A 14,735-nucleotide genomic window follows, 5' to 3' on the forward strand; every position below is an offset into this window, starting at 1 on the left:
GCATTGAAATTTAAAAAAGAAATCTTGTAACAAAATTTATTTTCATAATTTATCAATTTGTTTTTGTCTTGTAATATTAAAAATCAAGTGTCAGCTTTCAATGATACCTTTTTCAGCCGTTCAAGTAGTCAGAAACTGTTTGTAATATTAATATTACATTCTATACATTAAAATGAGCGGGTTTCAGCTTGAACAAATTTATTTTGCCTTATTTAGTATTCCTATATTCCTGATTGTGGTATGTTCAACCGAGGCTAAACTATTTTGTATGCAAATATTTTAAACCATCATCTTAGCTAAGAATGTATAATATTTGAAATGTATTTTTGTTTTTTTAAATATCACAAAAAAGGCCCTTCCTCTTTTTGTAATATTGTATTAATTTAACAGAATTCATAGTTTTAAACATCCTAGGTCTACGGCAATGGTTGTTCAAGTTTGTAAGACAAAGACTCAATTTCTTTTATCTCCAAGTCTCGAGTATACCAATAAAAATTAAAATGGGTTTCTAGTATTAAAAGAAAAGCGAAGACGTGAATCATAAAATGGATTTATTTTTCCATATTTTTCCCATTTTTGATGGAGAAAAAGTAATAAATTCCCATATTTGCCTTGAAATTGAAAATATTTGGTTCTGCCAATCTTTAAAATATTAAATGATGTTGTTGATGTGGAAAATTGAATAGAAGTCTGGTAGATGGGTTTACAGTCAGGATTCATAGTTTATGCCTGGATCTAAGGGATTACTATACCTGGGATTCACCAATAGGGTTTCTAGCGAAATGGGGAAATCGTTTAGCGCAATTTCGCATTTTTTTATTAAAATTTTCGCATTTTTTTGCAAAAATAAATTTCGCGAAATTGTGCATCGTTTTCACTGGAGTCAAACATTATAGAAAAAGAACGTATAGAAATTTGTTTCGCGAAAACGAAAGAAAACTGTACCAGTGAAAACTGGGTTGGAGTGGGGGGGGGGGAGGCTGGGGATTTCGAGATCTAATAGTTAACTATGCCATCTTTTATCCGATAGGCTTTAGATAATATGGGACACTGATGATTTTAAAGTATGCTTCAAATTCCTTTATTCCAATATTGTTTGTATTCAAGTTTATTATTCTCGAAATTTGTTTTATTTTAGTTTGGTGCATGAGAATGGTTATGGGAAGAAATGTCATATGACAGAAATACCCCAGATTAACTACGACTCAATCAGGTCAAACATTTAAAAAGTTTAAAAAAACTGATTATTTTCATTTCTTAAAAATAGCAATGGTGAAAATATTTATTTATGACTTTCAATTTGATAAAACTAAAGAGGTAAAATAGGAAAACTAAGACCAAATTATGTATAAATTTTCTTTTTAAAATGTGGAACTAGCAACTGCTGTCTATTTGTCAACTTTATATATTGTGGTTTTAACCAACATCAACTTCAAGTACACGCAAAAGTACAGTAAATTTTACAGTTTTAAATAGTTTTTTATCATTACTTGAAATGAAAGAACGAATGCATATCCACACCATTGTTGCTTGGGGAAGTTGTAAAGGGTACTGTTGTGAAGTGTACATATCACTTTTTCTACTAAGGGTCACTGTAAAATACGCTTTTGCTATTTATAATTTTTAGAAAACCTTCCCAGCACCTCATCATAACAGCTAGAGTTAAAAAATATTATTTCCTCCGGGAAAAATTATATTTTACAAAGGATACGAGTTTTTGCCACAAACTCAAATTTTTTAATCCCTATATCTTTGCAACCTTATGTCCTAGATCTTGGATATTTCAAATTATGAAGTCTGTTACATCCCAATACTTTAAGTTTGAAATATTAAAGGTTTACAGCATAAGTTTGCAAAGATATAGGGATTAAAAGACTTGAGTTTGCGGCGAAAACTCCGTTGATTTATCAGGTTTCAGACTATATTGAACGTACACAGTACGGGATTAAGTTTGCAAATATTGAATTGGAGACGCGTATATTTTAGAGCGGAAAATATAATTTCTCACTGCAAACTAGAATGCTTGAGAATCACATCACATCACGGGAGCAACTTATTTACCTCGTTTCTCCTCTAGTTTTCATATATTTTACACAAGTGTGAGGAAAGCTAATTTATTCGGTTAGATATTAAAACTTCAAAACATTCTATTCAATAATCCATCAATTTTATAAGTTTTTATTGAAAACATGAAAGATATCAATTTAATGTGCATTATACATTAGTTTAATGTGATCTTTATAAAATTCATAATTTTTATTTTTAAATTTTTTTCAGACGAGAGTTGTTACCAATACTTCATGGTGAGGACAAGGAGAGTTTACAATATAGTTCACCAATAAAACGGTAAGACAGTGCTAGAAAAAATAAAAATTATTCTGCAAAGAAATTATTATTATAAAAAGTAGAAATTATTATAAAAAGTAAAAATTATTATAAAAAGTAAAAATTATTATAGAAATAGGAATTATTATAAAAAGTAGAAATTAATTCATCAAATGTCACGCTTTTGGCTAAATCCTTAAGTCATTTTTACAGAGAAACCGCAGTTGATGAAAATAAATTTGTAGCTATAAAAAAAATTGAATATCTTAAATCATCATTATAAACACCAATGTAAATGTCAAATGTCACTTTAAAACTAGACTAAACATGAAAAATGGATTTAAAACGTAAACATAAACAAAAACAAACAAAAAACCAATATCCTTGAATTCTATTCAAATAATTTTATTTTCATAAAGGTTGAAACATGAACCTTCCTTACCCTCTATGCACTAATGTAAAGTCAGCAGAGACCCCCCCCCTGCGTATCTTTATTTTCTCCTATGAGAATTGAGAAAATAATGATGGGATATTTTCTTCCATCTTTTACCAATACTTTACCACAATAGACCTGACATACTGAGTAATAAAAAGAAATGAAATCCTGTATAGCAGATAGTTAGACAAATATCTTTAGATAGACTACACAATAGAACCATATATATAGTAGATAGTTAGACAAATATCTTTAGATAGACAACACAATAGAACCATGTATAGTAGATAGTTAGACAAATATCTTTAGATAGACAACACAATAGAACCATGTATAGTAGAAAGTTAGACAAATATCTTTAGATAGACTACACAATAGAACCATGTATAGTAGATAGTTAGACAAATATCGCTAGATAGACTACACAATATGATTTTGTATAGTAGATAGTTAGACAAATATCTCTCGATAGACTACTCAATATAATCATGTATAACAGATAGTTAGACAAATATCTTTATATAGACTACACTATATAATCATATATAGTAGATAGTTAGACAAATATCTCTAGATAGACTACTCAATATGATCGTGCATAGAAGATAGTTAGACTAATATCTCTAGATATAATACACAATAGAACCATATATAGTAGATAGATAGACAAATATATCTTGATATACTACAAAATAGAACCATGTATAGTAGATAGCTCTCTAGATAAACAATACAATATGATCATGTATAGAAGATAGACAGACTAATAGTTTTAAATAAACCTAAGCATGCACACCATGGTATGGTGTCCATGAAAAAAGATCCCAAACAGAAGGATGCAAATCATAAATAAATTGCTTTTCATAAAAAGACGCCCTTTAAAGTCTCTATTGCAGTGTAAAAATCATTAAAAACCACGGAGGTATACACCGGTGAATTATTTTAGTCTGTTATAACTTAAAGAACCTAACAGTAATGTCACTCAAAAACCGAAATTTGACGTGTTGCTATACTTGATTACTAAAATTTCTAAAACTCAGCCGTCTAAAAAGATATCCAACAATTGTTTTTTACTGTGCAATTAAATATCAAAGAGCATCTTTTTATAAAAACTATTTATAGGAGTTAAGGAAATGGGTTTTTGATGAATTTATTTGCTAATATTTTTCACGTTTGCCTCTAAATTTGTCAATAAAACAGTATTTTTTTAATAGTAAGGTGTTGAGTTTGAAAAAATAATTTACTTTTTTTACTCCCAGATGGAGCTGACGAAAGGTTAAAAAAGACGTGATTTTTCACCATTTTCTGAATATTTGACCATCAAAAAACAAACAATTTGAAAAACTATCTCAAATATCATCATAACGAAGTTAAATGATTTCTAAAATGAATTAAACACTTCAAAATCACTTTAAAATTGACAGAGTTAATCCTGTTTAGCCGAGAATGGTTAAAAAAGGCCACATATTGCTGGGCCATTCAGCAAAACCATTTTAAAATGCTAAAATTTCGTATTTGAGCTAGTTTTACCCTAATGCTTCCAAAAACATGTGTCGCACATTTTCATAAGAATTTTTTTGGATCTACAATTTTTCTATGTGAAATGGCTTTAAAAAGTTTGACTATGAACATGTTTCCCATTCCTTTTTATCAAAAGCAATAATGAATTAACTTGAAAATTAACGTTCTTATTTTAGGCACAACGGAATGATACTGAATTCTGGTGGTTGCAAGGAAATCTAACACAACATGTTTTATAATTTGATCTTTTTGGGCATTCAAAATTATTTTTATTTTTAGTAAAAAAACTATAATACATTGTTGCCTCTGAATGTTTTAACAAAGTAGAAAACAAAGCTGTGGAAGATTAGTTTTGGTTCAAATGAATTGAGCCTTTGCCACAAACTCAAGCTGTCTAAGCCATATTTCTTTGCAACCTGATAGTATAAACCTTTGATATATCAAACTTAGATTATTTTATCTAACAGAATTCATAGTTGAAATATCCAAGGTATACGACATTGTGATGCAAAAATAAAGGGTTTAGAACAGAAAAACTGATTTCTTGCACCAAACTCTAATTTTCTAATCTAAAAATCTTTGTAACGTAAAAATGCAAACTTTTGATTAAATATACCAGAGTCTGAATTCAATTAATTTGAGCCGCGTCTCAAGTCCACCAAAACCGGTTTCAATTGAGCGCTGTCTGAAATCTTGAAACGTTGAAGACAATTTTAAGTGGAACCAACCATATTTGAGCTGCGTCTCAAATTTAACCCGTGGAAATTCAAAGGATTAGAAAATTATAGTTTTGAGGCTAATATCAACAGTTCCTTTACTACAGGGTGTCCCAAAAAAAACGATCTTTAAGACATTGTAGCACTCGTCATGGTTCAATTTTTAAAAAATTATACATTTTTTAAATCTTTGGAACATTTCCGTTCGATTGATTTCAATTAGAGGTATGTAGCAGTAAAATTAAGAAAGTATTGACTATTTGAAGTTTGTCATTTTGGCTTGGTTGAGTTCATGAAATGATTTTGGCTCAGTTGAGTTCATGAATTGATTTTTTCGAATTTTAAAAAAAATATGGAACTTTATTAGTGTCTGAAAAACATTCAAATCTTCTAAACAATCTTAAAAATGTGTAATTATTGTTTAATAATGGCAATACCTCAGTTTACAACACAGGAAAGAAACTTCCTTGCTTTTGAGTATCACAAAAGAAAGGATCACAGAAACTTTATGCCTGGTCTTATCATGGACTTTGGGCGTAAATTTCTCAATGCAAGACAGCCTGCTTTATGTCATGTCAGAAGCATTTATAAAAAGGCAATGGAGCTAGGGACAGTTAACCAAAACCAAGAGATTTAAACGAGTTAATACTGGCCTTAGAGAGAGCATGTGCTAGAGGATCCCGTTGATATGTGCAGAAGAGCAGTTACGGATGTAAAGGAATAGAGCAGAAAAATGTATTGCAAACCATGGGGGGCATTTTGAGTAGAAAGACCATAAACATGTATTTGTATCAATATTCTATATCATTTTTGTAATTGTAAACCATAATTTTCATATATTGAAATAAAAATATTTACTGCTACATACCTTTAATTAAAATCAATCGATCGGAAATATTCCAAAGACTTAAAAAATGTTCAATTTTTTAAAAATTGAACCATGGCGAGTGCTACAATGTCTTAAAGATAGTTTTTTGGGACACCCTGTAGCTTTTAAAAAGTTGAAGGAAGAAAAAACATTGGTAACTTGCTGTATAATGAATTCTTTCATTTATCACTGAGGACTTTGCAGCTGACATATTCTTTCTTATTACTTTACTATTATAATGTACATGACTTTATTATTATAATGTACATGACTTTACTTTCATAATGTACATAACTTTACTGATATACTGTGCATAACTTTACTATAATAATATACATGACATTACTAATATAATGTACATGACTTTACTAATATAATGTACATGACTTTACTAATATCATGTACATGACTTCACTAATATAATGTACATGACTTTACTAACTAAATGAAAATACACGACATTACTAATGTCTTCAGTTATCTATACAACATGTGTTTGGATAAAAGGTACACGGAGATATGAATTATGATGAATCTCCCAGTCCCTTGCCCTCACTACCCTCACTACCTGCCAGTCCAGATCTTTACCAGATCAGAGAAGAAAATCTTTGCCCGGAGTTACTGCGGGCTGTGGAGGGGGTTAAATATATTGCTGATGTTACTAGAAGGGACGAGGAATCTAATAAGGTATATAAACAAAACATACATTGCACTGGAAGAGGATCATTTATTAATCGTACTCTCCCGTTTTGCCTCAAATAGTTTGTTTACTACACTAGCTAGCTGCTTGCCTACTCTAGCCTCACGGTGGACTAGGCCAGTGGGGTCAGTCAAATAGGCTTAGGATTAGGCCGGGTACTGTAAGAAGTCTGAACGCGTCATAGGAGTTGTCATAGTTAGCCCTCCGACGGGACTATGTCAAGCAAATTGACCCCTGTCATATTTTAGTCTGGTTAGGGCAACGTACTGTACCATAGGATCGGGTCAGTACACGCTGTTATCTGGCAGGCCGGTGCAAACTGGGCAGGTCCTGTTCGAATTTAAATTTACTACGACCCAGAGTGGCCTGGTATTTTAAATGAACCTGTTTTGATAGTCACAAGGGTCAACAGTTATGCGCCGAATCTATGGCTCTTGAAATCGATATCCACAGTGGACACTTTAAATTTAACAATTTAGTTCTCAATGTTTTAAAAACAGCTGAATCGTATTTTTGCGATCTCCAATTGGCCTTTAGAGGTATCAAGAAGGAATGAACATAATCCGTCGAATGTTTTCTCAAGGGATTGATAATACAGAAAAGTTCCGAAATAACTACTGAATTGATTAAGGATGTTGAATGCTAAATATATGCTGCAAAATGCTTCATTTTCATTAGTCACTGCCGTTGAATGCTTCGGATCCTCGGTTATAACAATAATATTTAATAAGAATGTATTTAAATCTGTATTTAGTTTTACGAGTGGCTTAAAGGGACTGTACGCGTAATTTTAAGTGACCTTCTGTGGAAAAATGACAATTCCCAATTCACAACGGTACCCTTAAAACCTTTGTCTGATCAAGTATGAATTAGCATCTTATTAATTGTGGTTTCATTACAAAAGTGACTTGCGCATTTCTACTGCAAGAAAACACGAGGGAATTATCAGAATTTAAAATGTTTAAACCTGAAAAAAAACGACTATATCTTCTACATTATTGATCAGATTGTGAATCGGGCATTTTCATCTTTACATGGAGAATCACCAAAAAAAATGATTAAAAAATCTAATCATGGGCTATGAACCTCTCTGAAATTAATTAATATTGTGTAACTACAATTTTAAGTCAACTTATGTATTTTCTTTAACTACCATTTTACCAGACAGAAAATAATATAAATTGATTTTAGATAAGCGATCAAGTATAGAGGTCCTCTAGATAACACGTTTAGATAAGGGATCAAGTATAGAGGTCCTCTAGATAACACGTTTTTCCGTTTAGAAACAAATAATTCTAAATGTTCCTTAAAAAAAGAATGTAAATTATCGATTTTATTTTGGCCAAAAAGGTTTAATATTTGTATTTGTTTTAAGGTGAAGGAGGATTGGAAGTATGTAGCAATGGTGCTGGATAGGTTATTCCTCTGGATTTTTACTATAGCTGTACTAGGTAAACTTTCTTTACCTCTTAAAAAAATTGTTCAACTCAAGTATCTTTATATATAAAGTTGTTATCTCTGTTTGGGTGTCTGTCTGTAAGTCTAGAACCCCTGGACTGACTTCTTCAAATTTTGATTGGGGTACTCGGGAAAGTCACAGGAATATTCTAAGCTTGGTTTTGAGATTCTTAGTTGAGTGAGAACTAGATAAAATCGTAATTTACGACACGGTGCCCTGCGTGTAAACGCTGGGACTAACTATGACTCCCGTGGTCCAAGCTGAGTTCCCAAACTATATTATTTAACAATATTGAAATGTTTGCGCGTTCATTAGATATTTGTTATTTTCTTTTCAATGAAAATGGAAATAAAGTTAAAAAGTAGAATTTACTTTCTAAGAAGTTGGATTGGAAAATTTCGGAAAAATTGTCAGGAATTTCCGCAAAATTGTTGACTTAGGATGTATACCAAGGACTTGTAAACAAGAATTTATATACAATCAAATATGATTTTTAATCATATTCTCTGTTGATATTTTTGTATCCGATGATTTATTGTTATTATTGTTTCAGTTGGTACTGCAGGCATAATTCTCCAAGCTCCAACACTGTATGATACTAGACCAGCAATAGACCAGAAACTGTCTGAAATAGACATAAATCTTAAACCTCCGGCTCAACCTTCAATAATTACCACGGACTAATCAATATACAATATACAGGGTTTATGAACTCAATAAGTACAAAAGTGATTAATATAGTTATTCCTGGTCATTTTATAAATAGTAATTTGAAAATATCATTTTAAATAGAATAAGAATGGTTTTGTATCAAAACAAGATTTATTCTAAATACACTCTTTGGTTTTGTTGTTTTTGATATTTACATGATCGATTTCAACATTTACGGGCCGTCAATATAGTTTCAAGTGACATTGCCTTTTTATAGTGCCATGGGAGATTCACAACGGTACCCTTTAATAATAATCTATTTAATTTTGATTGATAAATCTATACTTTTACTTGGATTAGAGGAAATATGTTAGTGTACATTGAGAGGAAACCATTAATGAAAGACAAAGTACTAAAACCCTGCAAATAAACATCCACCTCTGAGCTTAAAAAAACGGTATCGCTGTGAATTGTTATTTGTCCTTTCATTGTTATATTTTATCATTTTTTCCATAAAAAAACTGTTTACAGGTATTGCAGTCCTTCACAGTAATTATGATGTATTTCAACAAACCTGGAATTCTTTAAAATAATTTACATTAAACATTTTTTTCAGCATATATTCTAAAATTGGTAAACTCAAAATATGGTTATAAAATTACAAAATAGAGTTTAAGGAATCATTTTTTGGCTCACAGTAGGCCCAATACTTTTTGAATCAATGGGGATTCTCCCCCCCCCCCAGCAGGAATATGTTTAACTGCTGACGTGTCTGTGTTACACTATGATTTAGGCAATTAATAATTTATTAGTAAAATGTGATTTTAAAGAAATGTGGTTTGAAATTGTGTAATAACTTTATTTATGACGACATTTTGAAGGCAGAATCTGAAGGTTACATTTAGTCTTCATAAACGTAAAATACATTTACCCTGAGGCCAAATTTTAAGAATTTGAGCTGCGTCTCAGTTGGAATCGGTTCAGAGACGCGGTGTAAATTCTTAAAATTCGGCCTCTGATAAACTAATAATATAAACCCCTTGACATTTTATAGGTCTTTACAATTTTTGTAATCAGAGGTTGAAGAATTTGGGTTGAAAAGTTTTTATTGAAATTCCATCAGCAGTTTATTGTATGCAATATGGATGCAGTTTTTTGAAAATTCAAAAGTTTTTGAAAGTTCCAGGTTTCAGATCTTGTTTGCATTTGTAGTTAAATGAAACCATGTAAAAATTTGTAAAATTCTAGCAAAATATAGAAATTTAATTTTTTTCTTTTTATATCTTTTGACGACAGAGTGTAGGGAGGTATCACACATTATATAATGTATAAAGCTTATTTAATGAATCTTCTATTCAATTTATAATTTTTTTTGTGAGCATCTCTTCGTAGGTATATCTATATGTAGTAAACGCCTACTCCATAACAATTTACTCTAGACGTATCTATCCAGGTCTACTAGTTAATAAGATCAACCAGTACTAACTCGACTCCGGTTCTAAAGAATTTACAGTCCAAATCTCAACCAGGCTTAACTCCCCAGTTGTAAAGGACACACAGTCCAACTGAAATGGCTACACAGGCAATTTCTCCCCTTGTACTGTTTCAACGAGTACCAAAGCTTGGTTTCAAGCTTACTTTGGCTTCTGATAACATATTCTCAGTCAACTGATCTATATTTCGTAGTTCATATTAGATTTGGGTTATTTACAGCGTAATAACAAGGTATGAGCAGTTACTATCTATAACGCATTAAATCACATTTATGGATATGACGAACTTATATCTATCTAAGAACATGGAATGGGTTAATCGCATTACAGAATGTGCGTAGTTAATATGTGACCGAATGACGACGTATATATTATATTAGGCCACAAGTTTTGCTACAAATATAGCGGTTAGACCAATTTTAAATTTTTCTAGACTATGTGCCGTCAGAGTCTTGACTAGATATATCATTGAAAAATTATTCCTTCTGGGTTGAATTTGTAAAAATATGAATTTCTAGAGATAAAAGATAGTTCTTTAAGTATTTTGGATAATCCCTTTCATGAATGACAAAGTTGATAAGTTGAAAACCTTAAAATATCTATTTGTTTTAGCAAAATTTCAATTTTCGTCTCAGTTTTATTCATTCAAATTTATTTCAGGGGAAATTAGTTCCAAAACCAACACTCGGCCCAATTCTAACACTGAGTTATAAAAATGGGCCAAATCTGCAAAAATGGATAAAACTATTTATTGAAACGATAAGTATAAATTAATAATAAGATGAAAGAATTAGGTTTTGATGATACTTGGTTTCATTTTGGAATATATCCCTATTTTAAAACAACTACCGCACTTCAGCTCATTTCTCGTTTTTGGAACATATCCTAAGTTTGAGACAATTACTCGTGTTCATGTCAATGTCAATTTTCAAGCATTTAACCAACTACGTAACAAACCAATATTTTTTGATAAAGTAAAGTATAAACAAAACAGAAATAACTATTATAACACTGTCATTTTAGTTCGCAGTATAGTAAAATTTTTGGACAGAAATTTTCTCTTTATCGATTTAATAATCCAATAAGGCGAGAACCTTCGAGACTTAGCGAAAATTTATATCAAATTATTTAGATTTGACATATCAAAGGTTTACTCCAGCAGGTTGCAAAGATATTGTTCAGAAAATCTTGAAATTTGTCTCAAAATAGCGTTGATATCACTTATAAAATGCTTGCTATGATCAATTAGATTATCAATTGTACAAGAATCTAATTGGCTATGATGGTATTCGTTTCTATTTAAATTCCCAACTTAAAGTTCTCTGTTTTTACTTTAGCAAAGAATTTTGTAAACATAGAGTACTGAGTTTATAAACATCATCTATCTTGTTGGATTGAAATCCCTCTCTCTAAAATCATTTTAATTTAATATTTTATCTATATAATAAAAGAAAATATTCGTATATATGTTCCATATAGCCGTCCAAAAGGCTTGACCGAATATAGGCTGACATTTTTGTAGTACCTCATGGGTAGCTTGATTCGATTTTTTTCAAAATAATATTTTTTTTCATAATTTTGTTTTCCTACGGGCAACGCCGGGCATTTCAGCTAGTTTTATAGAAGAAGTCTCAGACGGAAAAATGGAGGTAAAATTACGTGTAGCATATTTTTGTTTCGAAATTGAGACAGGTTGAAACATATTTGACAATGATTCAGCATTTCTATTTCTATTGAATAAGAATTGAAAATCTACCCCTAGCTGTAAAAGTAATAATTATATATTCTATTCACACACAAAGATATACATACTTATATTGGTCTAGTTTAAATTTGTTTAGATATTTTGAAAATATAGTTTTACAAAAATAGGCGAAATTTATCGTTACTCATTACAAATTTTTCCCGGGGTCGAGCCGTTTGGCCAGCTAAAGCTAACACATGTGCATGCACATCTAGTATGTAAGATAAGACAAGATATATTCTTAAAATTCATTGACGGTGATGGACCAAACCTCTGTAGAGTAAAAAAGACATTTAATGAAAATTTATTTCGGTCTGGGTTAACCCTCGTCAGTTCTAACAATATAAAAACAATCAAAATCGGTAAAAAAAAAAAATTTTAAATTTTAAAAACCACAAGAAAATAAACAAACAAAAAAAAGATTATTTTTAAAAAAAATTGGGGACTGTCAAATGGAGATAAGGGAAACGAACTCATATTATGAGATGGAAAAAAGATAATTTGCAAATACTCACTTTAAAAAAAAATTTTTAAGAAAATTATTATTCCATGAGATTGTTTCTGCCACAAAGATAAAAACAAACTGTTTAGATGTATATGTATAAAGTGGTATAAAGATATATTCTATTGCTAACAATAATTAAAACAATTGTAATGTTACATGCACAAAATGTTTACATATGAACTATGGCAAGTAGATGGAGATTACTTTACACTGTTTTAGGTATTATCCCCATCTAATAAATTAAAGTTAAACTTTTACAAGATTTTGAATATTACTATGGATTTTAAAGTTTACAGTAGGTTGAATATAACTATAGTTTGCCAAGGTGCTTCATAAAAGGTAAATTAATTTTCAGTTTTTAGTTTTGGATGTTTAAGCATATACGAAAGTCTAACCATTATTTTGCAAAAATGTCAATAAATGGTTCAAATTTTAATCTTCCAATTGTATTAAGATATACTGCAATTGAGCGGAATGTTTTTATAATTCAAATGATAGACATGATCATTCAGCGGTTTGAATTTACATTATATTATAAATAACTTCTTTAATAATTGTACTGTATCCTCCCTTTTATCCGTCTTAACCATCTTTAAACATGTCAAAAATGATTGTTAATTACTGAATCGCGTCATTACAGTGTAGCTTTGAAAATTCGTTGTAAAACATTAAAAACCGACCAATCTTAACCTTTTTAAATTGTAATCTGAATATTTTTGTTTTTGTTCCTTTTACGCAGTTCTTGTTCAGTTCTTGGACATGTTAACCCCCCCTGAGATCACTTTTTAACTTTAACATTTTACTTTAAATTCCAGAATTTCTTGGAGATCAATTTGTTCAATCAAATCCAAAGTTGAAACAAAGTTCTCCATTTTCCTTTTCTTTTCAAATATTCTTCATTTTATTTCTTTTTTTTCTTATTGGGATACAGGTTTGAAAGCCCTTGGGCTCTAATTCAATAAACTACAAAAATGTAGTGGTTTAGCAAAAAAATGTTACACAAAATTTGGACAAAATGCGACAAATATACATTTTTGAAAAGCCCTGGATCATGCAGCGAATTATAATGTGAATAAAGTATTTCTTTCAATTTGTATGTGTTTACAAGAAAAACTGAAAAAGTGCTAATTCCCTTTAAACTATAGGTTTAAAAGCCCTTAGCCTGTAGTGGGGAGAATGTGTTACTAACACAGCCAGAAAATTTGAACTCAATATGGGGACCCTCCCCTCAGTTCATATAGGGTTAGCCCTTATTCTATTGGGGGGGGGGGGGGTTAATTGTTTGACATTTCCTTATTTTAGACTAAAAGCTGAGCTGGCTAATAAACCAACTGCCTGAGTACTTGGATCAGAAATTATGCCTAATTGCCTTAATTTCTCTATACCAAAACATCTTCTTCCAGACTCGAGTCTTTGTAAAGTTGTTTACACAATTTTATAATGGCAAATCAACTCAGCTCTCGCAACAAACTCAGATTATCTAACATTTATATAACTATTTATATTTCAAACTTAGACTGTTTGGTTTGGTCTGCAGAATTTAAAGTGTTTAAGCATCAAAAAAAATCAACTATTAGGTTTCAAAGATATAAGGAATGGAAAATTTGAATTGGTGGCAAGTGTTCAGTTACTTTTTTAAAAAATTGCATTATTTGAGAAACTTTTAATAAGGAATTTGGTTAAAATAAACATAAATCTTTTTTTAACCCTATTCCCGCTGGGGGGGGGTATTTTTTAGAATTGTGTTTCATATAAGAAATGATATTAAGTCTTAACTAAATTTAATTTTATTTGATATAAAAATATTTTATATTATAAAGTCTGTAGAATGTAATCGTCTGCGTTGGAAATATATAACTTGAGTTGGTGGATAAAACTCAATTCATAAATATCATAAAGACATTTAAAAATAGTTTATGAGGCTACAAAAAAAAACAGCAATAATAAAGACACTAAAACCCTCCTTAATCATGAGGAAACTAAAACCTTCTTGATCATGAGGACATTACAACCTGCTTAATCATGAGGGAAACTATAAACCTTCTTGATCATGAGGACATTACAACCTGCTTAATCATAAGGAAACTGAAACCTTCTTGATCATGAGGACATTACAACCTGCTTAATCATGAGGAAACTAAAACCTACTTAATCATGAGGACATTGAAACCTACTTAATCATGAGTACACTAAAACCTACTTAATCATGAGTACACGAAAAACCTACTTAATCATGAGGAAATTGAAACAAGCTTACTCATGAGGAAACTATTAAAAAAATCATAGATCCAATGACTTTCAAACAAAAAAACAAAAT

At 30.5% G+C, this 14,735-nt stretch overlaps 1 protein-coding gene across 1 annotated transcript in view; it reads left to right on the forward strand.

Annotated features, from left to right (window-relative positions):
* Nucleotides 1-9,947, forward strand: part of LOC111695263 (acetylcholine receptor subunit alpha-like) — a 28,541-nt gene extending 18,594 nt beyond the window's left edge. Inside the window, exons 10-15 of the mRNA XM_023464509.1 lie at nucleotides 1,139-1,213; nucleotides 2,278-2,346; nucleotides 4,459-4,495; nucleotides 6,374-6,553; nucleotides 7,942-8,017; nucleotides 8,579-9,947. Coding sequence (XP_023320277.1) covers nucleotides 1,139-1,213; nucleotides 2,278-2,346; nucleotides 4,459-4,495; nucleotides 6,374-6,553; nucleotides 7,942-8,017; nucleotides 8,579-8,709 — 568 coding nt within the window. The 3' untranslated portion in view covers nucleotides 8,710-9,947. The remainder of the gene's footprint in view (nucleotides 1-1,138; nucleotides 1,214-2,277; nucleotides 2,347-4,458; nucleotides 4,496-6,373; nucleotides 6,554-7,941; nucleotides 8,018-8,578) is intronic.
* Nucleotides 9,948-14,735: the final 4,788 nt, after the last annotated feature.

This window comes from Eurytemora carolleeae, unplaced genomic scaffold (assembly GCF_000591075.1).
Source record: "Eurytemora carolleeae unplaced genomic scaffold, Eaff_2.0 scaffold43, whole genome shotgun sequence".
In the NCBI taxonomy this organism is placed as follows: domain Eukaryota; kingdom Metazoa; phylum Arthropoda; class Copepoda; order Calanoida; family Temoridae; genus Eurytemora; species Eurytemora carolleeae.